Here is a 27,962-nt window from a genome sequence, read left to right on the forward strand (position 1 = left end):
TGGAACATTTTGTCCAGGAAGTTGTCTAGAATGGATTGAATTTGTTGTTTCCTAATTGTTTTTTGGTAGGTTTCAACACTACTTTCCTTCCCTCTATAGCATTTCTTAATATTATTCAGTTCCTTTGGCTTTGATGCCTCATGATTGAGTATTGCTCTGTTCAAGTAGACTCTCTCTCTCTCTCTCTCTCTCTCGCTCTCTCTCACTGTCTGTCAGTTCAGAAACCAACCTTTTCAATTTACTGTTGACAAAGGGAGGATGAGAGTACTGATATTCACTATAAGTAAACATTGCTCTTTTGATCACTGATCTGAGAGATCCTTTACACTTTCCCTCTCTTTTTTATTCTTTCTACTGTACCTCTCCTCCCTACCCACTTTCTCTCTATTCAAACATTACTCTAGTAGATACTGCATGTACCTACAGGGAATGGTTTCCCCAGGAGAGTGTGTTGGTCTCATGACAACTATAACCTTCTTCTTCGTCTTCTTCTTCGTCTTCTTCTTCTATTATATAATGGCGGTCTGCAAACAAACGTTAAAGGTGCATGCCGCCACCTACTGTGCTGGAGTGTGTGGTCAATCACGGTTTACAACATTTCTAAATCCTCCTACCTAACTCAGTACTTCTGAGAAAATAAAGAAGAGCCCTACTAACTTCTAATAGACCCTCCCCCATCCTCCAAAATCCCTTCCAAACCCCACCAACCCCGTCCAACCCAACTATAACCTTTGACCTCACAGAACAGCTCAATATGATTGGTTGGGTAGATCCAGTCAACAAAGCTGTGTGATTCACACAAACACACACCACGCCTGTCTGAACAGAGGAGTCAGTAGGGTGAGTCTGGAAAGGTGTGGTGACTCTGCCTTGCTCAATCTATCCCCATTGTTGTTTTGTCGATGTGACTTGAGATTGTTTCTGTTACTATTGAGCCGTCAAGAAGATCTGTGTGCCTTATTGTGCCTCTAATCTATTATTAGATATGAGAATCTTTCCCAGTGACACAATAACTATTGTGGTTGGATGATCAAGACAGAAACAGAAAGTTATTCCTGTTGAGTTCTGTATAAGACATGCAGTTTCAGTGAGCTTGTGTTGTTACTCTGTCAGCCTTCCTTACCCTATTTTTTGGATGTTGTGTAAATGTGTTTGACCCCCAGCCCCTCTCTGTCTGGTCTGGTTAGAGGGAGGGAGTTTAATTGTGTGAGACGAGCACTCTGCTCATACAACGAGGCCTCGCTGAGTCCCTTTCTCTGCATTATGTCATAAAGGAGCCCTGGAATTCTCTCTGCTGCTGCTGTGTGGAGAAACAAAGAGCGAACTTTGAACTCTACTGGTCAGCTGCCTGGAGATAAGGAAGGCAGCGGGGAGCGGGTTTAGAGAGGCCGTCACCTGCCACGCGACAAGCAGGACAACACGCTACACGTCAGCTGGAGACGCGGTTCTGTACCACACTGGAGGACCTACAGGAGAACTGGCAGTGTGTCCTCTGAGGTGTGACTGTAACCCCTATACAGAATACATGGTATACACCACTGGGGAACACATCGAAGATCTTGAGAGAAGGGATGTAAAGAAAAGGAGTCCTAAAGGAGTGATCAGTGAACGCCATGCAGCTGAATTCCCTGGCACAGGTAAGTGGCTTTTCTGGTTCTCCAGAGCACAGAAGAGCAGAGCAGAGACCGTCAGGCATGCAGGTGAGGCCAGGCTGGGCTCTGGAATGTATTTTAGCAGTCCCCATACAGACAGTACAGCAGTGGTATTCAAAGTTGGGGTCTGCAGTGGTGTCGCCAAAATAAAATAAAAATTAAGAGTACAGATTATTGTATGGGACAATATACAAACGTTTTTGAGAAAGATAATTGGCAAAATTTAAATGTATTGAGTAAATGTATTTATTGGTTTCTTTTCATTTTGATAAGAGATGAAAATGTAATGAATTGAAGGTTATTTGTTGATGTAAAAATCGAAAATGTACCGATTTTTAAGGTTGTGTCATTGTATTTGGGGTAGGGTTATAAGAAATTATAGCGGAAAAAAAAGCAGAAGAAATGGGGTCCCCGCTGCAAAAGTTTGAATACCACTGAGAGAGAGGGATAAATGGAGGGAGAGAAAGAGAGGATGAGTCATACACGGAATCATTTCAGCTTAAGGAGAGCGAGGGGGCTGACTCTCACTGGCTCCATGGCTGTATGGGTAACTAACAACACTCCTGCCCCCCAGGCAGGGGGGGGAGAGAGAGAGAGAGAGAGAGAGAGAGAGAGAGAGAGAGAGAGAGAGAGAGAGAGAGAGAGAGAGAGAGAGAGAGAGAGAGAGAGAGAGAGAGAGAGAGAGAGAGAGAGGAGAGAGAGAGAGAGAGAGAGAGAGAGAGAGAGAGAGAGAGAGAGAGAGAGAGAGAGAGAGAGAGAGAGAGAGAGAGAGAGAGAGAGAGAGAGAGCGCTACTGGCCTCAGTGTGCCGTGCAGTTGCTAACCTATGTGAGACTGAGCCCTGAAGTGTGTGTTGTTGTTGTGTTGCCTCACCGGGACTTGAGAATGACAGGGATGGATTTTCTCCTGGATTCTGGCTAATGTTTGATGGATTCTACGCTCTCCTCTGCCCTGAAGCCAAACCCTACAGGAACAACCCCACCGTCCCAGATCTGAGAACAGGAGGGGGACACACACCCCACACGGAGCCTGGAGCCCGTTGCCATGGCGATGACGGCCCTTTTCAGGGGCAAGTGGGGTCAAAAGTCACAGGAGCCCCCTGAGAAGCGGCCCACAACACCGGTGTACTCCAATCACGAGGAGGATGAGGAGGATGACAGGGTCATCACCCCCATCCGCAGGAACTCCCGCTTCTACCGTTCCATGAGGAAGAAGAGGCTGGCCTCGTCAGAACAACCTGAACGTAAGAATAGAATACCCCCCTCTTCTCTTCTGCTCTGAATTTCACCAACCATCTGTGTCTTTTGTCTGCTACAGTGGACAGTCATTCAGTTTGAGAATACAATAATGCATTCCATTTGAAAATACCTGGGATTCAGGTAGCATGGAATAATGATAATCTATGTCTACAGCAGTTTTAGGAAAGTTCTGACGTTTGTCTACATCTAACCTCTTGTAAGGTCCTAATTCTGGAGTTTAAAGCTGAGCTGCTTGGGTAACTGGATCTCTTTAGCAGTGGTGGGAAAAGTACCCAATTGTCATTAAGATACCTTAATAGAAAATGTATGAAGTAAAATACTACTTGAGTAAAAGTGTGAAAGTGTTTGTTTTTAAATATACTTAAGTATCAAAAGTAAATGTAATTGCTAAAGTACACTACATGACCAAAAGTATGTGGACACCATCTCATTCCAAAATATGGTGGTCCACCCTTTGCAAACCTTTAAGCAAACCAGACGGCATGATTTTCTTGTTTTTTTAATTGACAGATAACCAGGGGCACAAACACTCAGACATAATTTACAAACAAAGCATTTGTGTTTAATGAGTTTTCCAGATCAGAGGCAGTAGTGTGTTAATTGGAAAATGTTCCTGTCCTGCCAAGCAACTGACATTTAAAGAGTACTTATTGGGTGTCAGCGAAAGCTTATGGAGTAAAAAGTACTATATTTTCTTTAGGAATGTAGTGGAGTAAAAGTATAAGTTGTCAAAAATGTCAATAGTAAAGTACACATACCCCAAAAAACTACTTATGTAGTACTTTAAAATATTTTTACTTAGTTACTTTACACCACTGCTCTTTATATCCCATTGATGGACAGAAGAACCCCTGACCCCTTTCCTAAAATCAGCCAGCCAGTCTGTCTGGGGTATCATTGTTGTTATTCTGTGGTGTTCCATAGACCGCAGAACAGGAGCGGTTGTATTGTTGGCCGGTCCTGAGAGCTAATGAAAGCTAATGAAACCAGAGGAACCGGTTCCATTGTTTTAAAATATGAGTGAGTGATACCTGTGTGAGTGATGCATGTTCTTCTAGCCACCCACCTTTAACCTCCAGCCTACAAGCTTCATATAGCCTGAGGCTGGAGAGGAGGAGAGCTACCGTCACTGAAATACACCCTTCCCACTGGGCAAAAAGTGGTTGAATCAACGTTGATTCCACGGAATTTCAATGTGATGACGTTGAATCAACTTGGAAAACTGATTGGATTTGAAAAAAGTAATGAATTTGTAAGGGAATTTTCACCCAACTTTTAACCTAAATCCAATAACAGGGTGATATTTTTTGTTGATTTCACGTTGAATTCACGTTGAATTCACATTAGTTGACAACAACCAAGTGAAAATCAAAACCAGACGTTGAACTGATGTCTGTGCCCAGTGGGTTGTTAACATTTACTAAGTACCATAATATATTGCTATTGTCAACAAAGTATTCAGATACATGAATGTGTAGGCCACTGGACGATGTACTGTGTGACTACACTAGTGCGTTCTACGGCAGTACTGTATGCTGTTTTTATTTCAACCATCCCCCTCTTTTTGTTTATTACCCAAAAAAAGATGGCACCTGTACATGGTGCAGGCTTCCATGAATAGACAGACAGTTCATTTCTCCAGGACTCTTTCCTGGTCCCTGGTAGACTTTGCCCAGCCTGTGGGATAGGCTTTTAGGGTGTGAGGGACAATACTTTATATATGACCAGTTAGGTCCGGAGAGTCAGGCGACCTAGTTAAACAAGAGCACGTTGTAAAAGTTTTCATAAAACATATGGGACACTTATAAAATAGGATGAAAAGAGGTGATGCCCTTAGATGAACTAAGCATCAAAGACTGTAACCGTTGATATTTCCTTCTTGAAGGATTTGAGTCCTTTGAGACAATGTCAAACCATTATTCAACCTCTAGTCAAAGCTGGTTACGACTTTCAGTTTGGGGATAACCTTATCTTATCTCTGTCCTAGTGCTCTTTCTTATTATGGGAGTTGTATAACAATTGTTGTTGAACTTTTTCATTCCCCATACGCTCTCAAAACAATCTTGAATCTACAGGAAGGATGTACAGTAATGGGTAGATGAGTTTAGAAAGATAGGTTGATGTTTGTGTAAACGACCTACATGTTGGCTAGTAAGGAGTTTGTTGTGGATGATCTTAGAGTACTGGGATAGCTGCACTTTTAGTGCCCGATTGTGGACATGTGTTTTTTCTGTCTGTTGCTATGAACAAGTGCTGTGGGTGCCCTTGTATGGGAATGGACTGGCTTTTTTTTATAGCTACTGAGGTGTATGGGACTGGACTGGCTGTTTAATAGCTACTGAGGTGTGTGGGACTGGCTGTTTCATAGCTACTGAGGTGTGTGTGGGACTGGACTGGCTGTTTCATAGCTACTGAGGTGTGTGAGACTGGCTGTTTCATAGCTACTGAGGTGTGTGGGACTGGCTGTTTCATAGCTACTGAGGTGTGTGAGACTGGACTGGCTGTTTCATTTCTACTGAGGTGTATGGGACTGGACTGGCTGTTTCATAGCTACTGAGGTGTGTGGGACTGGACTGGCTGTTTCATAGCAACTGAGGTGTGTGTGGGGCTGGACTGGCTTTTTTATAGCTACTGAGGTGTGTGGGACTGGCTGTTTCATAGCTACTGAGGTGTGTGGGACTGGCTGTTTCATAGCTACTGAGGTGTGTGGGACTGGACTGGCTGTTTCATAGCAACTGAGGTGTGTGTGGGGCTGGACTGGCTTTTTTATAGCTACTGAGGTGTGTGGGACTGGCTGTTTCATAGCTACTGAGGTGTGTGGGACTGGCTGTTTCATAGCTACTGAGGTGTGTGAGACTAGACTGGCTGTTTCATAGCTACTGAGGTGTGTGAGACTGGACTGGCTGTTTCATAGCTACTGAGGTGTGTGAGACTGGACTGGCTGTTTCATAGCTACTGAGGTGTATGGGACTGGACTGGCTGTTTCATAGCTACTGAGGTGTGTGAGACTGGACTGGCTGTTTCATAGCTACTGAGGTGTGTGAGACTTGACTGGCTGTTTCATAGCTACTGAGGTTTGTGAGACTGGACTGGCTGTTTCATAGCTACTGAGGTGAATGGGACTGGACTGGCTGTTTCATAGCTACTGAGGTGTGTGAGACTGGACTGGCTGTTTCACAGCTACTGAGGTGTGTGAGACTGGACTGGCTGTTTCATAGCTACTGAGGTGTGTGTGGGACTGGACTGGCTGTTTCATAGCTATTGAGGTGTGTGGGACTGGACTGGCTGTTTCATAGCTACTGAGGTGTGTGAGACTGGACTGGCTGTTTAATAGCTACTGAGGTGTGTGGGACTGGACTGGCTGTTTAATAGCTACTGAGGTGTGTGGGGCTGGACTGGCTTTTTTATAGCTACTGAGGTGTGTGGGACTGGCTGTTTCATAGCTACTGAGGTGTGTGGGACTGGCTGTTTCATTTCTACTGAGGGGTGTGGGGCTGGACTGGCTGTTTCATTTCTACTGAGGGGTGTGGGGCTGGACTGGCTGTTTCATAGCTACTGAGGTGTGTGAGACTGGACTGGCTGTTTCATTTCTACTGAGGTGTATGGGACTGGACTGGCTGTTTCATAGCTACTGAGGTGTGTGAGACTGGACTGGCTGTTTCATTTCTACTGAGGTGTATGGGACTGGATTGGCTTTTTTATAGCTACTGAGGTGTGTGGGGCTGGATTGGCTTTTTTTATAGCTACTGAGGTGTGTGGGACTGGCTGTTTCATAGCTACTGAGGTGTGTGGGACTGGCTGTTTCATTTCTACTGAGGTGTGTGAGACTGGACTGGCTGTTTCATTTCTACTGAGGTGTATGGGACTGGCTGTTTCACAGCTACTGAGGTGTGTGGGACTGGACTGGCTGTTTCATAGCTACTGAGGTGTGTGGGACTGGCTATTTCATAGCTACTGATGTGTGTGGGACTGGACTGGCTGTTTCACAGCTAATGAGGTGTGTGGGACTGGCTGTTTCATAGCTACTGAGGTGTGTGGGACTGGCTGTTTCATAGCTACTGAGGTATGTGGGACTGGACTGGCTGTTTCACAGCTACTGAGGTGTGTGCGACTGGCTGTTTAATAGCTACTGAGGTGTGTGGGACTGGCTGTTTCATAGCTACTGAGGTGTGTGGGACTGGACTGGCTGTTTCACAGCTACTGAGGTGTGTGAGACTGGACTGGCTGTTTCACAGCTACTGAGGTGTGTGAGACTGGCTGTTTAATAGCTACTGAGGTGTGTGAGACTGGACTGGCTGTTTCATAGCTACTGAGGTGTGTGAGACTGGACTGGCTGTTTCACAGCTACTGAGGTGTGTGAGACTGGACTGGCTGTTTCACAGCTACTGAGGTGTGTGAGACTGGACTGGCTGTTTAATAGCTACTGAGGTGTGTGAGACTGGCTGTTTCATAGCTACTGAGGTGTGTGGGGCTGGACTGGCTGTTTAATAGCTACTGAGGTGTATGGGGCTGGACTGGCTTTTTTATAGCTACTGAGGTGTGTGGGACTGGCTGTTTCATAGCTACTGAGGTGTGTGAGACTGGCTGTTTCATAGCTACTGAGGTGTGTGGGGCTGGACTGGCTGTTTAATAGCTACTGAGGTGTATGGGACTGGACTGGCTGTTTCATTTCTACTGAGGTGTATGGGACTGGACTGGCTGTTTCATAGTTACTGAGGTGTGTGAGACTGGACTGGCTGTTTCATAGCTACTGAGGTGTGTGGGGCTGGACTGGCTGTTTAATAGCTACTGAGGTGTGTGGGACTGGCTGTTTCATAGCTACTGAGGTGTATGGGACTGGCTGTTTTATAGCTACTGAGGTATGTGAGACTGGACTGGCTGTTTCATAGCTACTGAGGTGTATGGGGCTGGACTGGCTTTTTTATAGCTACTGAGGTGTGTGGGACTGGCTGTTTCATAGCTACTGAGGTGTGTGGGACTGGCTGTTTCATAGCTACTGAAGTATGTGAGACTGGACTGGCTGTTTCATAGCTACTGAGGTGTGTGGGGCTGGACTGGCTGTTTAATAGCTACTGAGGTGTGTGGGACTGGCTGTTTCATAGCTACTGAGGTGTGTGGGACTGGACTGGCTGTTTCACAGCTACTGAGGTGTGTGAGACTGGACTGGCTGTTTCATAGCTACTGAGGTGTGTGTGGGACTGGACTGGCTTTTTTTTATAGCTACTGAGGTGTGTTGGACTGGACTGGCTGTTTCACAGCTACTGAGGTGTGTGAGACTGGACTGGCTGTTTAATAGCTACTGAGGTGTGTGGGACTGGACTGGCTGTTTAATAGCTACTGAGGTGTGTGAGACTGGACTGGCTGTTTCATAGCTACTGAGGTGTGTGAGTCTGGACTGGCTGTTTCATAGCTACTGAGGTGTGTGGGACTGGCTGTTTCATAGCTACTGAGGTGTGTGAGACTGGCTGTTTCATAGCTACTGAGGTGTGTGGGATTGGACTGGCTGTTTCATAGCTACTGAGGTGTGTGGGACTGGCTGTTTCATAGCTACTGAGGTGTGTGAGACTGGACTGGCTGTTTCATAGCTACTGAGGTGTGTGGGACTGGACTGGCTGTTTCATAGGTACTGAGGTGTATGGGACTGGACTGGCTGTTTCATAGCTACTGAGGTGTATGGGACTGGCTGTTTCATAGCTACTGAGGTGTGTGAGACTGGACTGGCTGTTTCACAGCTAATGAAGTGTGTGAGACTGGACTGGCTGTTTCATAGCTACTGAGGTGTGTGGGACTGGACTGGCTGTTTCATAGCTACTGAGGTGTGTGGGACTGGACTGGCTGTTTCATAGCTACTGAGGTGTGTGAGACTGGACTGGCTGTTTCATAGCTACTGAGGTGTGTGGGACTGGACTGGCTGTTTCATAGCTACTGAGGTGTGTGGGACTGGCTGTTTCATAGCTACTGTGGTGTGTGAGACTGGACTGGCTGTTTCATAGCTACTGAGGTGTGTGGGACTGGCTGTTTCATAGCTACTGAGGTTTGTGAGACTGGACTGGCTGTTTCATAGCTACTGAGGTGTGTGGGACTGGACTGGATGTTTCATAGCTACTGAGGTGTGTGGGACTGGACTGGCTGTTTCATAGCTACTGAGGTGTGTGGGACTGGCTGTTTCATAGCTACTGAGGTGTGTGAGACTGGACTGGCTGTTTCATAGCTACTGAGGTGTGTGGGACTGGACTGGCTGTTTCACAGCTACTGAGGTGTGTGAGACTGGCTGTTTCATAGCTACTGAGGTGTGTGAGACTGGACTGGCTGTTTCACAGCTACTGAGGTGTGTGAGACTGGACTGGCTGTTTCATAGCTACTGAGGTGTGTGGGACTGGCTGTTTCATAGCTACTGTGGTGTGTGAGACTGGACTGGCTGTTTCACAGCTACTGAGGTGTGTGGGACTGGACTGGCTGTTTCACAGCTACTGAGGTGTGTGAGACTGGACTGGCTGTTTCATAGCTACTGAGGTGTGTGAGACTGGACTGGCTGTTTCATAGCTACTGAGGTGTGTGGGACTGGCTGTTTCCATAGCTACTGTGGTGTGTGAGACTGGACTGTCTGTTTCACAGCTACTGAGGTGTGTGGGACTGGACTGGCTGTTTCACAGCTACTGAGGTGTGTGAGACTGGACTGGCTGTTTCATAGCTACTGAGGTGTGTGAGACTGGACTGGCTGTTTCATAGCTACTGAGGTGTGTGGGACTGGCTGTTTCACAGCTACTGAGGTGTGTGAGACTGGACTGGCTGTTTCATAGCTACTGAGGTGTGTGGGACTGGCTGTTTCATAGCTACTGAGGTTTGTGAGACTGGACTGGCTGTTTCATAGCTACTGAGGTGTGTGGGACTGGACTGGATGTTTCATAGCTACTGAGGTGTGTGGGACTGGACTGGCTGTTTCATAGCTACTGAGGTGTGTGGGACTGGCTGTTTCATAGCTACTGAGGTGTGTGAGACTGGACTGGCTGTTTCATAGCTACTGAGGTGTGTGGGACTGGACTTGCTGTTTCACAGCTACTGAGGTGTGTGAGACTGGCTGTTTCATAGCTACTGAGGTGTGTGAGACTGGACTGGCTGTTTCACAGCTACTGAGGTGTGTGAGACTGGACTGGCTGTTTCATAGCTACTGAGGTGTGTGGGACTGGCTGTTTCATAGCTACTGTGGTGTGTGAGACTGGACTGGCTGTTTCACAGCTACTGAGGTGTGTGGGACTGGACTGGCTGTTTCACAGCTACTGAGGTGTGTGAGACTGGACTGGCTGTTTCATAGCTACTGAGGTGTGTGAGACTGGACTGGCTGTTTCATAGCTACTGAGGTGTGTGGGACTGGCTGTTTCATAGCTACTGTGGTGTGTGAGACTGGACTGGCTGTTTCACAGCTACTGAGGTGTGTGGGACTGGACTGGCTGTTTCACAGCTACTGAGGTGTGTGAGACTGGACTGGCTGTTTCATAGCTACTGAGGTGTGTGAGACTGGACTGGCTGTTTCATAGCTACTGAGGTGTGTGGGACTGGCTGTTTCACAGCTACTGAGGTGTGTGAGACTGGACTGGCTGTTTCATAGCTACTGAGGTGTGTGGGACTGGCTGTTTCATAGCTACTGAGGTATGTGGATGTGTAAGTTAATCTCACTGTTCTGTCGGTGTAATAAGTAGAACATGTGTTCAGTGGAGTGTGTGGTGGACGTGTGTCCATAGTATTAAATGGCCTTATTTTGTCCAGGCTGCTAGGCTGTTGCATAACCACTTATTAGCAGACTGATGGCCAATGTACACAGAACAGTTAAGTCTGTTTCGAAATTATTTTTTATTTTTCACTGGAATCCTTCTACAAATACCTGAACAGGGATATATTATGTCAAAGGATTATATTATATTGTATATTTATACAACGGGTGGGTCTAATCCTGGATGCTGATTGGTTAAAACCGCATTCCAGCCGGTGTCTATTCCACAAGTTACCACCAGCTAAATCTATGACGTTGAAATGCCTATTTACTCTGTTCCATCTGACTGGGTAATCCACTGTCTCATCAGCTCAGCCAGGCAATGTATATACTAGATCTACCCTGTAAAAAGCATCTAGACATCTCTCAATTTATTTTAGACTAGCATTTGGTTTTCAACAGCAGAGATTTGTAATAACCTTGCTGGCTGTCTCTCCGACATTTGCAACATTGTTTCAATATTGAAATTCGATCTCCAGCTGTCCTATGGTAATGAACGTGTTGGGACGAGACAGACAGGCTGGCAGCTTTTCTCAGCCAGTCGAAATCATAGATCAGCATCATTTTTATGGACATATACCAAAAAATGTCAATAGAAAAACACGAAATGCAGCTAGTTTGCTGTCAATCACTTCAAACTGAAGCTGGAATGTGTTACCTGTGTAGTTGGCGATCTCTTCTGAACAGTGGCCTGGCGAGAGAGCAAATGTTCTTTGCCAGGCAAAATCGCACATCATTAGCTCATTGTTATGGATGTATCTCCAAAAAATCACTAAACAGCTTAAACAAACGCAAATGCATCTACTTTGCTGTTTTTCTGGCTACACTGTTTGACGTGACAGTGTTAGTCAAAGTTAGCTAGCTAGTAAGCAAGGGATAAGAACGTTGCCAGCCATCATAGCAACGGAACATTTAGAACCAACGACTGGGTCGTATCCATAGATTTAGAACAAAAATACTTAACGACTGGGTCGCGTCTCTGGCAACCGATAGAACGAATGACAAGCTGGCTTGGGTACTAACATTTAATTGTGTCGGGACTATATCTCGTGGAAGTATGAAATAGTATAAATAAGTTCATAAAAATACAGTTTTTAATGAAAATATATCAATCATTATTTGAATATGTTGGTAACCCGTTGTATAAAAGTGATAATGCCTGAGAAGCCGATGTTTGGAGGATATATTGGCATGGTTACCGTCCCGAGACAAACCTGTGCCAATATATCATCCAAACACCGGCTTCTCGGGCATTATCACTTAAATAGAACACCATGTGCCTTTGCTCTATATGGTCTTAGATCAGCAGAAAAGGGTGGCACTTTGCAACTCTATTGAACTGAAGCATATCATTAATTACTTAATGGGTGGGTGCATTGAACTTCTGTTACAACAATATCCTGGAACATATGGAAGCAACTGACCCCGAATAAGTAGGAGGTAATCTCAGAAAAGGGGAATTTACCTGAGTTTGAAGGCTAGCTATCCAGATTGGCCCATGCAATCCGTAGTCCTTGGAAAGTCCCTACCCCATTAAAGTTGTCATTTTAAATGGTTAAGGTAAGGGTTAGGGTTATGGTTAGGGTAAGGGTTAAGGTTTAGGGTAGGGACGTCACAAGGATCAGAGTTAAGATTAGATAGGTCAAAGAAAAGGAAGTACCTTGGCCACTGTCGAGTGTTCGGAAAATTCAAACTGTATGCCCATTGGCCAGAATCTTACAATGCTATCCCATCATCTCCCTACTCGATTTACCTGAAGTCCCAGTGAATTAGGGCAAAGAAATATGGATATGTAACAAGGCCACAGGAATGTATTACGATTGAAGGAATGTGACATGCTTATTTAATCCTTAATCCTTAATCCTTGCATTATGAACACTGGATTCAGTCCTAACATGACGGCTAAAGCAGTCTCGTCTAGAAGTAGTGCTGCACTGGCTCGATATATCAATGTTTTCTTTCCATTACTGATGATTTGTGCAAACACTTTCTAGAGACCTTGCTGTAATGGAATTTATGAACCATGAGTTTATCATTATTAGGGATGAAGTTTTTCCTGCTCAGGTCGCATGGTCCTGAAAAACTGCATCAGTTTATATAGAACCAGAATGGAGCTGCTAGGCAAACAGTGCCATTGAAAAACAATCACTAAGTAGACTAGTTCAGCACTGGGAGGATAACCCAGTTATTCACGTGTCCCAGGGTACAGTAATCTGCTGAAAACACACTCTCTCTCAATCCAACTCAGGAGGCTCTCCTAGCAACACATTCTTCAATCTAAAGGAGGTTTCAAAGTCATGACTACCTGCCAGTCAGCCCTGTACTCACTGTGTGTGTGTGTGTGTGTGTGTGTGTGTGTGTGTGTGTGTGTGTGTGTGTGTGTGTGTGTGTGTGTTTAATAGAGGAAAATAGAGAAATAGTATTTTCATTTCCTTGTCCTTCACTCACTGTTCCCTCTTTGCTCACTCACCCATTTCCCTTAATCATTACATATCCTCTCTCTCTTCCTCTCTCTCTCTCTCTTTCTCTCTCTCTCTCTTCCTCTCTCTCTCTCTCTCTCTCTTTCTCTCTCTCTCTCTTCCTCTCTCTCTCTTCCTCTCTCTCTTCCTCTCTCCCTTTTCTAGGCCCTGCAGTCTCTCTGAGGCCTGGTCCAGAGCCCAGCCCAGCCAGCAGGTCAAGCAGCAGCTCCCTCAGTGTCCCTGATCTCCAGAAACCTCCCCTATCTCCCCGGGCACGACGGTGAGCCTCGCCATAAGCAAGCCCAGACCGATTCAAACACAGACACCCAGACGCTCACACGCAGACACACACTCAAACTGAGAAGCAAACAGTATATCATTGTCTTTTATGAGCTGCCTTTCCATTGAGTGAGATATGAGTCTAGAGCAAGCTGCACTGCTCTTTGTCCCATATATTGTGTCAAGGAATATCTGTTTTCTGAATGTGTTACAGTAAAATTTACATTTGAGTCATTTAGCAGACGCTCTTATCTAGAGCGACTTACAGTAGTGAGTGCATACATTTTCATACTTTGTCGTTACTCTAATACAGTTAGAGTTATATTTTCCTCCTCATCTTCAAGTAGAGATATCACTCTTTCTTATTGTTATTACAGCTACTTATTACTGTGTACCTCTTGTATGTAGTACGCCAACATCTCCATGTCCACTCCATTCTGGAACTGCGTTGCCAAGCAACGGGGAGCCCAGGAGCCCACACACACTTTCTAGCGTGGCCTCTTCCCCTCTTTGGACGAGGAGAGGAGGAGGAGGAGGAGGAGGGAGGAAGAGTGCAGATGCTTCTCCAGCTAGCGGTCAGTGTGGAGGGGGCTCCACTTCCTCCTCCTCCGTTCCTAGCGCTCCGTTGTACCGGGCGCACGGCATAAACACACACACTGAAGACATGGAGAGCCTCTCAGAACGCACCGCCGCCGCCTGCTCCGTACGGGAGCCCGGAGGGGACACACAGTCACCGCAACCAGCAGAGGAGGAGGTCGACATAGAGGGAGTCAAACTCAGGTAAAAATATGGGGAGGGGGAGAGGAATTGTTGGGTTCTGCAAGTGGTAATTATGTGCTAATTGGTAATTGATTAGTGAAAGTGCAGTATGTTGCAGGTGATTTATTTCTGTATAATAATATGCTTAAGAGGGTGAGCTTTTTGAAGAGGTGCTCAGTGAAGTACTGAAACAGTGTGTAGTGAGCTAGGCAGGGTGGAAATAGAGAAGTAGTCCTCAGATTTTTCTTGCCGCATTTCAACAAGTGTGCCTGTAGAATGAGAGGAAGTGAAAGTTGCAGCATTTCTGCACCTTCTATCAAATACATTGTAAAAAAAAAGAGTTTAAATCTTGGGGCATGAATATATTCCTTATTTTATGGGAACGTGCCTTTTAAAATGCATATTATTGATCTCGAGGATGGAATCTCTCATAGAAGGAATGTCTGTTAGAACAAGGATCTATAGGTAGCCTGTTGAGATGTGAATATCTAGCATTTCTCATGCAGTGTTAGGCAGCCCACGCAAAATGAACAGATGGTATTTGGACAATGTGAAATGAAATGCTCTCAATCTGACTCTCATAGACCTCCAGATGCTCCAGTGAGTGTCCTCGAATTGTTGTAAATTATCGGATGAATACTGTTTTGTCATTGACGTCAAGGCATCTCCTTGCTCATCGCTCATCTTTATTTTTCTCTCTTTTTCTTTCTCTCATTCTCTCTTTCTCTACTCAGGTTGGTGAGCAACGGGGAAAGAAAGGGCTCAACACCATTGAAAATAGAATCCATCTGCTACAGTCTCAACATTGTTAAGAATATTGGTGAGTAAAATGTAGCCAGTAGAACTGTCAATTCCACGCAAGGTGGAGGTAACATATGTATTCCACCCACAGCACCACAACCTCCAGAGCTGCTGCTGCTCTAACATAATCATATTTTCTGTTCCACCACGCACACATGCACAGGTAGTGGTACACACAAACACATGCAGGTACACACATGAATGCAGGTATGAACACACACACGCACGCACTCACACACACTGCTGTTAACAACAACATATCCTATGACAAAGCCTTAAAAATAACAAGATTTCCCTTAAGTAGCATCCATCTATCACTTACAACTTCACTGTGCATGCGTCAAGGTTGAAGGTTAAGTTTAGTGTGTGGCGGGGCTCAGTTCTCTGTACTTACAGTAATGGGTATAGATGAGTTCAGAGCAGGGTCAAAGGTCAGGTGCTGCACACCTGCAGAGTCAAAGGTCAGGTGCTGCACACCTGTTCTGTGGGTGTAAATAAAAGGATGTCCTTTGAAAGGATGCATTAATGGAATAACTCAGGAGAAAGTGCTTCTTGTCAACATGTTGGTTCAAGCATGCCTCTCTCTTTCTCCTTCTCTCTCAATCTCACCCTCTCTTACCCTCTCTCGCCATCTCTCGCTCTCCCTGTCTTTATATCCCTCTTTTCTCTCTCCCTCTCTTATATAAGTGTCAATACCAGACGCCCACCTACAATAGGTTAGCATTTGAATCTGACTAAGGGGGCTTATGCAACCGTTTCCTGCTGTTCAACGTCACCTTAACCTCTATGTAGCGTGAGAGGACCGAACACACGCATGCACGCGCACACACACACACACACACACACCCACACACACACACACACACACAGTGCCAATGTTCTCCTCTGCAACTATCCACCCTGCTTATCAATGTGCAAATATTCAGCCCTCTTTCACCTGAAACTGGCTGAGGGAGAGGTAAAGAGAAAGAAAGGAGAGGACTGATAGAGAAATGTGTAGTCAGTCAGCCACTGGTGGCCCGCCAACATGCAAAGGAGATGAGATCCATTCTTTCAAAGGAGTTGAGATCCATTCTTTCAAAGGAGATGAGATCTATTATTTCAAAGGAGTTTTGATCCTTTCTTTCAAAGGAGATGAGAACTATTCTTTCAAAGGAGATGCGATCCATTCTTTCAAAGGAGATGAGATCCATTCTTTCAAAGGAGATTAGAGCTATTCTTTCCAAATTGTACACAATAACTCATGTAGTTACAACTCCACGATGTCACATAAATATGAAGGGAATGTTTTAGTTCTGGGTCACGGGGGTCAATGTAAAGACACCAAAGTGTGGTTGTGAGTTATACGTTTGATTGCCCCATGGGCCACATATGCTGTATGATGTGGCTTCGGACTAAAGTGTCTGCTAAATAACCCTAATAATATATGATTGTTATCAAACCAAACATGCCTGTGTCCTCAGAATCATGTTGTCTTCCTTGTGTCCTTTGTTCTTTCTGTTTTGTCCCTTTTTGTCCCTCCAGCCTTCCTGTACCAGGAGTACCGGGACACATCCAAGCAGCAGGAGATCGAGCAGCGACGGCAGCAGGATGGGTTGACCTCGGGGGTCAGCGCAGGGTTAGGGGTGACGTCCCCACCGGCCCTGCAGCTGCAACTGAGGAACAACTCCTGCTCTCTGAGTCTGTGGCAGAACCTGGAGGTTGTGCAGCAGAGCGGCCTGCTCACCCAGCTACTGCAGAGAGAGGTCATCATACAAGAGGTGAGAGGTCAAAGGTCATACAGTAGAGGGAAAGGTCAGAGAGGTCTTACCTGAATGGTAAGTGAGAGCCTTACATGACCTGTGTCCTCTCTCTCTTCTCTAGGCCATGTTTGAGCTGGTGACCTCAGAGGCATCCTACTACAAAAGTCTGGAGGTGCTGGAGACCCACTTCCTGAAGAACCCTGTGCTGGTCAAAACACTCAGCCAATCAGACATGCACTTCCTGTTCTCCAACATCAAGGAGGTGATGAAGGCCAGCGAGAGGTAAAAGAAGCGTGTGTGACTAATCAGCCCCCCCATCCTCTCTGCAACGTTTGATTACTGACCCCACTAAACTGCTGTTAAGCTTTCTGAAAGTAAAAAGTAAACAAGTCCTTATTCATCTTTCATTCCATATCATACTGTAATAGTTGTATGGTGAACTTTATTCACTTGTCCCCTGCTGATGATGTCATACTATACATCCTTCCTTAGGTTCCTGATGGACCTGGAGAACCGCATCGAACAGTCGCTCCAGATCTCAGATGTGTGTGACATTGTCCACCACCACGCCGTCAAGCACTTCCACGTCTTTATCACCTATGTCATCAACCAGGTGTACCAGGAGAAGAACTACCGACGCATTCTGTGGGTACCCCTCCAACTAATGTCTACAGTAGTAGGATATATTGTGTAACCTCTCTGTGGGTACCCCTCCAACTAATGTCTACAGTCGTACGATATGTGGTGTAACCTCTTTGTGGGTACCCCTCCAACTAATGTAGTATGATATGTGGTGTAACATCTCTGTTGGTACCCCTCCAACTAATGTAGTAGGATATGTGGTGTAACCTCTCTGTGGGTACCCCTCCAACTAATGTCTACAGTAGTACGATATGTGGTGTACCCTCTCTGTGGGTACCCCTCCAACTAATGTAGTAGGATATGTGGTGTAACCTCTCTGTGGGTACCCCTCCAACTAATGTAGTATGATATGTGGTGTAACCTCTCTGTGGGTACCCCTCCAACTAATGTAGTATGATATGTGGTGTAACCTCTCTGTGGGTACCCCTCCAACTAATGTCTACAGTAGTACGATATGTGGTGTAACCTCTCTGTGGGTACCCCTCCAACTAATGTAGTATGATATGTGGTGTAACCTCTCTGTGGGTACCCCTCCAACTAATGTCTACAGTAGTACGATATGTGGTGTACCCTCTCTGTGGGTACCCCTCCAACTAATGTAGTATGATATGTGGTGTACCCTCTCTGTGGGTACCCCTCCAACTAATGTCTACAGTAGTAGGATATGTGGTGTACCCTCTCTGTGGGTACCCCTCCAACTAATGTCTACAGTCGTACGATATGTGGTGTAACCTCTCTGTGCAGTAGTAAAATAGGGATGGTGTTGTGGTTGGTATGATAGCTGTGCCAAACTGTTGCCCATCACAGATAATTATTTTCAATTTAGAGTTGACAGTTCAAATCATGCTTGAATTGAGTAAGACCATCTATGTGATTTATGCGCAGTAGACCTATGTACTGTGTGTGTACTGACTGAATAACACAGGACTTTCAGCACAATGGAAAGTGGCTGTCCATCATATTGACTGAACAGAACAAATCCTTGAGAAAGAACCCTGAGCTGTGGCTATGATAACAGCAGAACCCTATGATGACAACAGAACCCTATGATGACAACAGAACCCTATGATAACAACAGAACCCTATGATAACAACAGAACCCTATGATAACAACAGAACCCTATGATAACAACAGAACTCTATGATAACAACAGAACTCTATGATAACAACAGAACACCTCTGTCTTGAATAACATTCTGTTCACCTGTCCTGATCTGGATGAAGCACACACTTCCCCTCTATATGTGTGTATATCTGTGTGTGTGTGTATTTATGTGTCTCTGTGTGTGTATGAGTATGCGTATGTGTCCATACTTGTGTCTGGGCGGATTCGTCTCTGTGCCTATATATGTATAATCTGTGTGTGTATGTGTGAGTCAGCCTGTATTTGTGTTTTTAATGAGAGAACCGAACAGGGTTTGCATTGATAATGAAGGCAGGCAGGCTGCGTTGTGAGGTAGCAGCAGTAGCAGGGTGTGGTTGGTTGTCAACGTAGATGTCTGTCCTGTCCCTCACCACCATCACCACATACCTGAGAGAGAGATTGACGTTCCCACGCAGGCAGCCCTACAGGACTGACAGCATGGATGGTAGAGACACACTGGGAGCTGAGCCAGTTACCAATCACCAGACGCACACTGGAAAAAACATACCATGGAGTTTAGAGCTGTGAAGCAATACCCAAATATGACATATCAAGAGATTTAGGGTAGGAATTGGGGCCTGATTTTCGGAACTCCATCACCTACATCACCTATCATATCACATCACATCATTACATTACATTTACTCATACCTCAGTGATTTACACGTAACTGCCAAAATAAAGGAAACACCAACATAAAGTGTCTTAATAGGGTGTTGGGCCACCATGAGCCAGAACAGCTTCAATGTACCTTGGCATAGATTCTACAAGTGTCTGGAACTCTATTGGAGGGATGTGACGCCATTCTTCCAGAAGAAATTCCACCATTTGGTGTTTTGTTGATGGTGCTGGAAAACGCTGTCTCAGGGCATATGGTTTGCATCTTTTTCATGCTCATCAAACCATTCAGTGACCAATCGTGCCCTGTGTGGAAGGTGGCATTGTCATCCTATGGGGGTATAGCCATGGTAGCCAAAATAATGGACTGCCCAGCATTTCTATACATGACCCTAATCACAATTGGATGTTAATAGCTTCATTACTCAGGAATAACACCTGTGTGGAAGCACCTGCTTTCAATATACTTTGTATCCCTCATTTACTCAAGGGTTTCCATTATTTTGGCAATTACCTGTATGCGCTGTACTGACATGTTCCGTATAATGTGATATAGTGACCGTTAACGACATACAGAACATCAGTGACTGTGCTGTGAGTCACCTAGGTATTGGTGACGTTAGTGTGAGCAGCTGTTTTGCTCTGCAGTGAGTGCATTCTCCCCTCAAGGCTGGCTGGGAGATTCTTAAGAGGTTTTCACTGCTACCTCTCATTCCTAACCAGATTATTGACAGGCTGCACATAGCTTGCGTCAAAATTTAGCAAAGGCGATTGTTGCCCTCTCTATGCAAAAAACACCTCTCATTCTTATAAAACACAGTGGGAAAGAACTAAGCTTGCTGAGCTAGAAATCAGGCTAACTTTAGAGAGGTAGACCTCTGCTGGGCATTTGGTTGTACTGCCAAGACAGGGTGAAGTCATAGTTAACAGGTGGCTGTGGTTTTTCGTAGGACACATCGTATGGATGGATGGATTTGTGTGGTCTGTGTGTTTGGACCTGCCTGGATGACGTCAGTGTGGTGATTTGTTGCTCTGAGTAAAAGTTCCCCTAATATCATAAAGCATTAGTAGTAGTAGTCTGTTGCAACATCTATCAACTCTGTGAAGCTTGTCTACTCTCTGCGTAGGCCGTATGTTGTCAGACAATCTCACTGATTCAGTCTGTGGTTGTTTGAACATGCTTGTGTTTTGTGTTGGCTGTCTTTGTGGTGGTTTGAACATGTCTGTGTTTTGTCCAGACAGGGAAACCAGTCGTTCCGCGAGACCATGGTTCAGCTGGAGAACCATCCGTGTGTCCGAGGCCTCTCCTTCACCTCTTTCCTCATCCTCCCCTTCCAGAGGATCACAAGACTCAAAATGCTGGTCCAGGTAAGTGGAGCAAGAGAGTGGGCTGAACCAAGACGGTAGAAAGATGGGGGGAGCATGGCGTTTCTGAAAAGCGAGTTGTGATAATGCTTTACTGTGTGCTAACATATTGCAGTATCAGTATTCAGGATGTAATTTTTGCGTTGAGCTTCTGATGCTGTGTTTGCTTGCAGAACATTCTGAAGAAGGCGGAGGAGAATTCCGAGATGGAGGCCAATGCTATCAAGGCTCACCAGCAGCTGGAGCAGGTACAGTAGGGAGGGGTGCTGACTTTGCTTGGGTCCAGTACTGACACAGGTACAGTAACAGTACCAAACCAGTTTACAGTACCAAACCAGTTTACAGTACTAAAAAAGTCTGGGATTTGGTTCAGTACTGGCCTGGGGCGTGTTGGAGGAAGTAATGCTGGTGGTGATATAGGCTCAGGGCATGTCATGGTGTTGAGTGTTACATCAAAAACAATCATTGCCATCATCATGTTGGGGAGACTTAGTGTTGTCACGCCTCTCTATGCTTTGCATGGAATGATGATTGTCATGATGCCACAAACGAAGGAATGTGGTTTTAATTGGAGCATAGCCTCTACATAAATATAGGGTTTGCTCTCTGAAACAGGTTCAGCACCCATTCCTTTGAAGTCACAATTTGCATATATTCTTTGGCTCCCAGTAATGTTTTGTTAAAGAGATTCTCCGGTACTTTTGTATAATTTTTTGCCAGTAGTTCAGAAAGTAGCGCTCACGATCCAAAAGTGGTCTGCAAAAATGTAGTACTACGTCACATATGTACAGATATGTTAACCACGTCATTGCTCTCTCTCTCTCTCTCTCTCGCTCTTCTGTCTGTGCATCTTGCTAGCTGTCACTCAAATGGCGAGGGCTGAAGCTCATTGGCTAGAACTGGAATTGCTAGGGGGCTGGCCCCCGTGTGGGAAAATGTAGGGAAAATGGCGCTGCATAGCTTCCAGTAAACAGTTGCTTTCAAACTAGGGAATTTGTGGCTAATTGAGGTAAGACAGTAACTCTGCTTATAGGTGATGCATGTTTATACCATGGCATTGTTGAATACTCCTTTCTAATTGGCTTGATGGGCATTCTAGAGTGTGCATTATGTCCCTATAACGCACGGTATATTTGCACGTCAGAATTCAATGGTTATAGTTCACTCTTACATGTTTTGTTTGAGCTGCTGTTGAATTCAATTTTCATAATAGCAAGCTAGGACTGATGTTTTGGTTAGCTAAACTAGCAAGTCTGTTTGGTTACCATGGCAACTACTGTAGCTATCTAGCTACTTCAGTGGATGTTGAACACATTTCTACTGGCAAATGAACACATTTCTAGCAGTAATGTGTTAAATTATGGCCATGGTATAAAAGGGACAATCAACTCTGGCTCTATGCGTTCTCTGGAAAATAATGCAAGTCTGTGGAAGGTCAGTTCCACTTCGCTAGCGTGGAAAACCCCTTACACGTCATTCATTATTTTCCATAGAACGCATAGCCCCTCGTTGATTATCCCTTACATAATCTACACATTGACACATTCAGCCCAAAGCAGGAGGTTTAAAAAAATACTTACTAGTCGCCAAAGTTCCGGAGCATGTCTTTAACTGACTATATACAATTCCAAGGGAGTCTTGGGATTTGTTCCTTATATAATGGTTTGTTTGTGTGCGTTTCAGATTGTGAAGGAGTGCAACGAGGGTGTGAGGAAGATGAGTCGTACAGAGGAACTCATCAGCATTGAGAAAACACTGGAGTTCAAGTCTAAGGTAACTGCAGCCGCCAGTCATGTGACAACATTCTGTATAGTCAAACAGTGACACTGCCAGACTGGCACAAACAGACTTGGTCAAAGGTTATCAATTTCAGTTAGGTTCATAGCCTGTTTGAATCCTTTGATGTCGATGGACCGAAATGTTGGCATTTCAAATATAAAAACTCTGATGTAAAAAAAGAGATCTCCATGATCTATAATAACCCTGAGTTGAACTCTGACCTTGTAAACTGTGACCCTTTCCCTCCAGTCGGTGCCGGTGATCTCCCACTCCCGCTGGCTGCTGAAGAAGGGTGAGGTCCAGCAGATGGCCGGGCCCAAGAGCACTAGGACCATGCGGAGCAAGAAGCTCCACCACCCTGTCTACCTGTTCCTCTTCAACAACCTGCTGCTCATCACCAAGCGCAGCTCCAGGTCAGCACATGACATCATCACACAGAGACAGCTAGTGGTTATTGGGGGTCACAGTGCACACCCACTTTCAGTTTGGGACTTTCTATTGCTCCCCCTTACAACACATTATTTTGTATACAGGTAGTTTCGAAGTCTACAGTCGTGGTCAAAAGTTTTGAGAATGACACAAATACTCATTTTCACAAAGTCTGCTGCCTCAGTTTTGATGATGGCAATTTGCATATACTCCAGAATGTCATGAAGAGTGATCAGATGAATTGCAATTAATTGCAAAGTCCCTCTTTGCCATGACAATGAACTTAATCCCCCCAAAACATTTCCACTGCATTTCAGCCCTGCCACAAAAGGACCAGCTGCCATCATGTCAGTGATTCTCTCGTTAACACAGGTGAGAGTGTTGACGAGGACAAGGCTGGAGATCACTCTGTCATGCTGATTGAGTTAGAATAACAGACTGGAAGCTTTAAAAGGAGGGTGGTGCTTGAAATCATTGTTCTTCCTCTGTTAACCATGGTTACCTGCAAGGAAACACGTGCCGTCATCATTGCTTTGCACAAAAAGGGCTTCACAGGCAAGGATATTGCTGCTAGTAAGATTGCACCTAAATCAACCATTAATCGGATCATCAAGAACTTCAAGGAGAGAGGATCAATTGTTGTGAAGAAGGCGTCAGGGCGCCCAAGAAAGTCCAGCAAGCGCCAGGACCGTCTCCTAAAGTTGATTCAGCTGCGGGATCGGGGCACCACCAGTGCAGAGCTTGCTCAGGAATGGCAGCAGGCAGGTGTGAGTGCATCTGCACGCACAGTGAGGCAAATACTTTTGGAGGATGGCCTGGTGTCAAGAAGGGCAGCAAAGAAGCCACTTCTCTCCAGGAAAAACATCAGGGACAGACTGATATTCTGCAGAAGGTACAGGGATTGGACTGCTGAGGACTCGGGTAAAGTCATTTTCTCTGATGAATCCCCTTTCCGATTGTTTGGGGCATCCGGAAAACACCTTGTCCGGAGAAGACAAGGTGAGCGCTACCATCAGTCCTGTGTCATGCCAACAGTAAATCATCCTGAGACCATTCATGTGTGGGGTTGCTTCTCAGCCAAGGGAGTGGGCTCACTCACAATTTTGCCTAAGAACACAGCCATGAATAAAGAATGGTACCAACACATCCTCCGAGAGCAACTTCTCCCAACCATCCAATAACAGTTTGGTGATAACCAATGCATTTTCCAGCATGATGGAGCACCTTGCCATAAGGCAAAAGTGATAACTAAGTGGCTCAGGGAACAAAACTTCGAAATTTTGGGTCCATGGCCAGGAAACTCCCCAGACCTTAATCCCATTTGAGAACTTGTGGTCGATCCTCAAGAGGCGGGTGGACAAACAAAAACCCACATATTCTGACAAACTCCAAGCATTGATTATGCAAGAATGGGCTGCCATCAGTCAGGATGTGGCCCAGAAGTTAATTGACAGACATTTTACATTTTACATTTTACTCATTTAGCAGACGCTCTTATCCAGAGCGACTTACAGAAGCAATTAGGGTTAAGTGCCTTGCTCAAGGGCACATCGACAGATTTTTTTTACACCTAGTCGGCTCGGGGATTAGAACCAGCAACCTTTCGGTTACTGGCACAACGCTCTTAACCACTAAGCCACCTGCCGCCCGGCACACATGGGGACAGCATGCCAGGGCGGATTGCAGAGGTCTTGAAAAAGAAGGGTCAACACTGCAAATATTGACTCTTTGCATAAACTTAATGTAATTGTCAATAAAAGCCTTTGACACTAATGGAATACTTGTAATTATACTTCAGTATACCATAGTAACATCTGACAAAAAGATCTCATAACACTGAAGCAGTGAACTTTGTTAAGACCAATACTTGTGTCATTCTCAACTTTTGACCACGACTATACTACCTGCAAAACTGCCCTGTGCTCACAGGAGGCTTTGTTTATGTGTGTGTGTTTGTTTGTGTGTGTGTCCCCGTCAGTGGTGAGAAGTTCCAGGTGCTGGACTCGTGCACGCGGGCCATGCTGAGGACTGAGGACCTGGAAGACCAAGGTCAGATGCTGGCCAACGTGTTCAACCTGAAACTCCTGGAGAACCAGGAGGAGAGGTCTGTCAACTACATGCTCAAGACCTCCAGCATGTGAGTGACTACAACTAACAGTATTATATATGAGCCTCAAGCCCCCTTGGCACCTAGTGTACTCTGTACAGTCCTTCTCTGTACGTCATTGTTTATAACGGATCAATCTCCCATGTGTGCCTGTATGCTGCTGCCAGGAGTGATAAGCTGCGCTGGATCTGTGCTCTCACGCCAAACCGCCGCACGCGATTCATGTCCACCATCGACCATCTACCAGGTGAGACATACACAAAGATGACACACACCGACACAGAGATGACATCCACTACTCACAGCTGAACTCTTAGGTACCAAATTACAGGTGGTATATACACTACATGACCAAAAGTATGTGGACACCTGCTCGTCGAACATCTAATTCCAAAATCATGGGCATTAATATGGAGTTGGTCCCCCCTTTGCTGCTATAACAGCCTCCACTCTTCTGGGAAGGCTTTCCACTAGATGTTGGAACATTGCTGCGGGGACTTGCTTCCATTCAGCCATTAGTGAGGTCGGGCACTGATGTTGGGCGATTAGGCCGGGTTCGCAGTCAGCGTTCCAATTCATCTCAAAGGTGTTTGATGGGGTTGAGGTCAGGGTTCTGTGCAGGCCAGTCAAGTTCTTCCACACCGACCTCAACAAACCATTTCTGCATGGACCTCGCTTTCTGCACAGGGGCATTGTCATCCTGAAACAGGAAAGGTCTTTCTCCAAACTGTTGCCACAAATTTGGAAGCACATAATCGTCTAAAATGTCATTGTATGCTGTAGCGTTAAGATTTCCCTTCACTGGAACAAAGGGTCCTAGCCCGAACCATGAAAAATAGCCCCAGACCATTATTCCTCCTCCACTGCTCCAGAGTCCAATGGTGGCGAGCTTTACACCACTCTAGCCGACACTTGGCACTGTGCATGGTGATCTTAGGCTTGTGTGCGGCTGCTCGGCCATGGAAACCCATTTCATGAAGCTCCCGACGAACATTTATTGTGCTGATGTTGCTTCCAGAGGCAGTTTGGAACTACGCGCTTCAGCACTCGGCGGTCCCGTTCTGTGGGCTTGTGTGGCCTACCACTTCGCGGCTGAGCCTTTGTTGCTCCTAAACGTTTCCACTTCACAATAACAGCATAGTTGACCAGGGAAGCAGGGCAGAAATTTGACGAACTGACTTGTTGGAAAGGTGGCATCCTATGACGTTTCCACGTTGAAAGTCACTGAGCTCTTCAGTAAGGCCATTCTACTGCCAATGTTTGTCTATGGAGATTGCATGGCTGTGTGCTTGATTTTATACACCTGTCAGCAACGGGTGTGGCTGAAATAGCTGAATCCACTCATTTGAAGGGGTGTCCACATACTTTTGTGTATATATAGTGTATATTATTAATGTGCCATGGTGTGTGTGTGTGTGTGGTCAGCCTCTCTCCAGGTCCAGTGTATTCAGTCGTACTCATCTCAGGAGCCAGATGAGCTGTCCATTGAGATGGCTGACGTGCTGAACATCCTGGAGACGACAGACGATGGTGAGACCAGACAACATATCTCCTGAGAGATGTTATTACTAGGAGCTCTACTGTAGATTCACCAGGCTGCCTGTTATTTAATATCCCTCCCTTTACTCCCTCTGTTTCTTTATCTACACTCCTCTTCCCTCTCTCCCCGCTCTCCCTCTCTTTCTCCCCTCTATCACCCCCTCAGGCTGGATGATGGGTGAGAGGCTCCATGATGGAGAGAGTGGCTGGTTCCCCTGTCGGGTGGTAGAGGAGATCCAGAACCAGGAAGTGCGGGCCCAGAACCTCAGGGAGTGCCAGAGGATCCACCTGGCCCAGGGAGGGGGCGCTTCCTCAGGGGCCAGACTGGGCTCCCGGGGGGCCAGACGCACCCCCAAAACACCCAAAGTCTCCAACTTCTTCGGTACCTGGACTGACCAGTCAGAGGAGGGGCAGTGAAGCACATAATATTCCACCCTGAAAGTGATTGGTTGGAACCCCCTGGCAGCAATCTTTACTGGACCACATGGCTCAAATGACAGAGATCATGTGATTTGAGCATGGGATTGCATTGGAGGAAAGTGACATCATGCAATGACATTATTTCCTGTTAACTGTTTCCCCTTCTCAGGTGGTTTTGGTGTGCCAGGGTTTAGGGTCCCAGGCTGCAGGGTTTAGGGTTTAGGGTCCCAGGCTCCAGGGTTTAGGGCCCCAGGCACCAGCGTTTAGGGTCCCAGGCTCCCTCGATGGGTCCTACGATCAGAGCACTTCTTCCATAACTCCAACACACTGCATGTCTTACACTACTTCAAGTGGAATGATTCAGCACTAACAGTCTAACTGTAAAACAAGGCTCCAGTAGAATAGGAGCTATGCATGTGATGGGAGAAGAAACAGTTTAAGGGGATGGTAGCATGTGAATGTATTGTAACCTTGCCTCAACTGCATGGGTGTGTTTTTGTTCTTTCATTTTTTTTAAGCGCTTCTTTGCTAGAGAGTTAAATCCCCCAGAACAATGGCTTGACGATCCACCCTTTTGTAAAGAGCAACTCCTCTATTGAAACCATACAAGAAGCAAGTTTTAAAAACAGGCCACCGGCATTGAATGGAAATTAACCGGGAATGTTTCATGATTCTGTACGGTAAATAGAACAATCACATGACAGAGTGCTCAGTATTGGGCTGGAGGTAATCGACTGGAGAAGACGAGCACTACAGAATCACAGGCCTTGCTTACAGAGTGGACATGTGTTCTGGGGGTCAGTTCCCTCGCCAATACTGATATGCCACTTACACATGCACGCACACTGACATACGCACACACACACACAATCTTGGGGAAATCCTGCACAACCTGTCCAACACCAAAAACGCTCCACGGACACCTGGTCCTGAAGCATCTGCACAGAAAGTGCCAGCACACTGACAGCACTGCAATGGCATGCGAGTGACAAAATGTTTGTGTGTATGATGAGTATGTGTACGTGTGTATATTGTAAGCCTTGAATGTTCAGTATGTAATGAAATAATTACTGAATAATTGTGTAATTTCATTATGTAAGAAGTAATTTATTGTTAATAAAAACTAAATCTGAAATTCAAATGGAAATGATTTGTGTTGATAACTGGTTTGATTGGTATTTAGCCCACATGTTGAGCACT

At 45.6% G+C, this 27,962-nt stretch overlaps 1 protein-coding gene across 2 annotated transcripts; it reads left to right on the forward strand.

Annotated features, from left to right (window-relative positions):
• The first annotated feature begins 1,212 nt into the window (after positions 1-1,212).
• On the forward strand, positions 1,213-27,909 carry LOC121566907 (ephexin-1). 2 transcript variants are annotated; one of them, XM_041876819.2, is made up of 16 exons: positions 1,213-1,637; positions 2,609-2,894; positions 13,303-13,417; positions 13,825-14,196; positions 14,910-14,995; positions 16,501-16,736; positions 16,840-17,000; positions 17,211-17,363; positions 20,362-20,491; positions 20,662-20,736; positions 22,172-22,261; positions 22,517-22,680; positions 24,675-24,833; positions 24,971-25,050; positions 26,229-26,333; positions 26,509-27,909. In XM_041876819.2, exons 2-16 carry the CDS (start codon positions 2,696-2,698, stop codon positions 26,757-26,759), a joined length of 2,376 nt encoding a protein of 791 aa, XP_041732753.1. In that variant the 5' UTR covers positions 1,213-1,637; positions 2,609-2,695; the 3' UTR covers positions 26,760-27,909. The 2 variants fall into 2 exon arrangements, with proteins under 2 accessions (XP_041732753.1, XP_041732754.1); XM_041876820.2 differs by lacking the exon at positions 1,213-1,637 and having other exon boundaries at positions 2,452-2,894.
• Positions 27,910-27,962: the final 53 nt, after the last annotated feature.

This window comes from Coregonus clupeaformis, chromosome 5 (genome assembly GCF_020615455.1).
Source record: "Coregonus clupeaformis isolate EN_2021a chromosome 5, ASM2061545v1, whole genome shotgun sequence".
NCBI lineage: Eukaryota > Metazoa > Chordata > Actinopteri > Salmoniformes > Salmonidae > Coregonus > Coregonus clupeaformis.

Bases quoted from the DNA above. Each gene is read 5' to 3' on its own strand.
- LOC121566907 (XM_041876819.2), top strand. From the start codon at position 2,696: ATGGCGATGACGGCCCTTTTCAGGGGCAAGTGGGGTCAAAAGTCACAG. The intron at 16,737-16,839 runs GTGAGAGGTCAA...TCTCTTCTCTAG, and splicing joins GAGAGGTCATCATACAAGAG to GCCATGTTTGAGCTGGTGAC. The intron at 24,834-24,970 runs GTGAGTGACTAC...TGCTGCTGCCAG, and splicing joins ATGCTCAAGACCTCCAGCAT to GAGTGATAAGCTGCGCTGGA.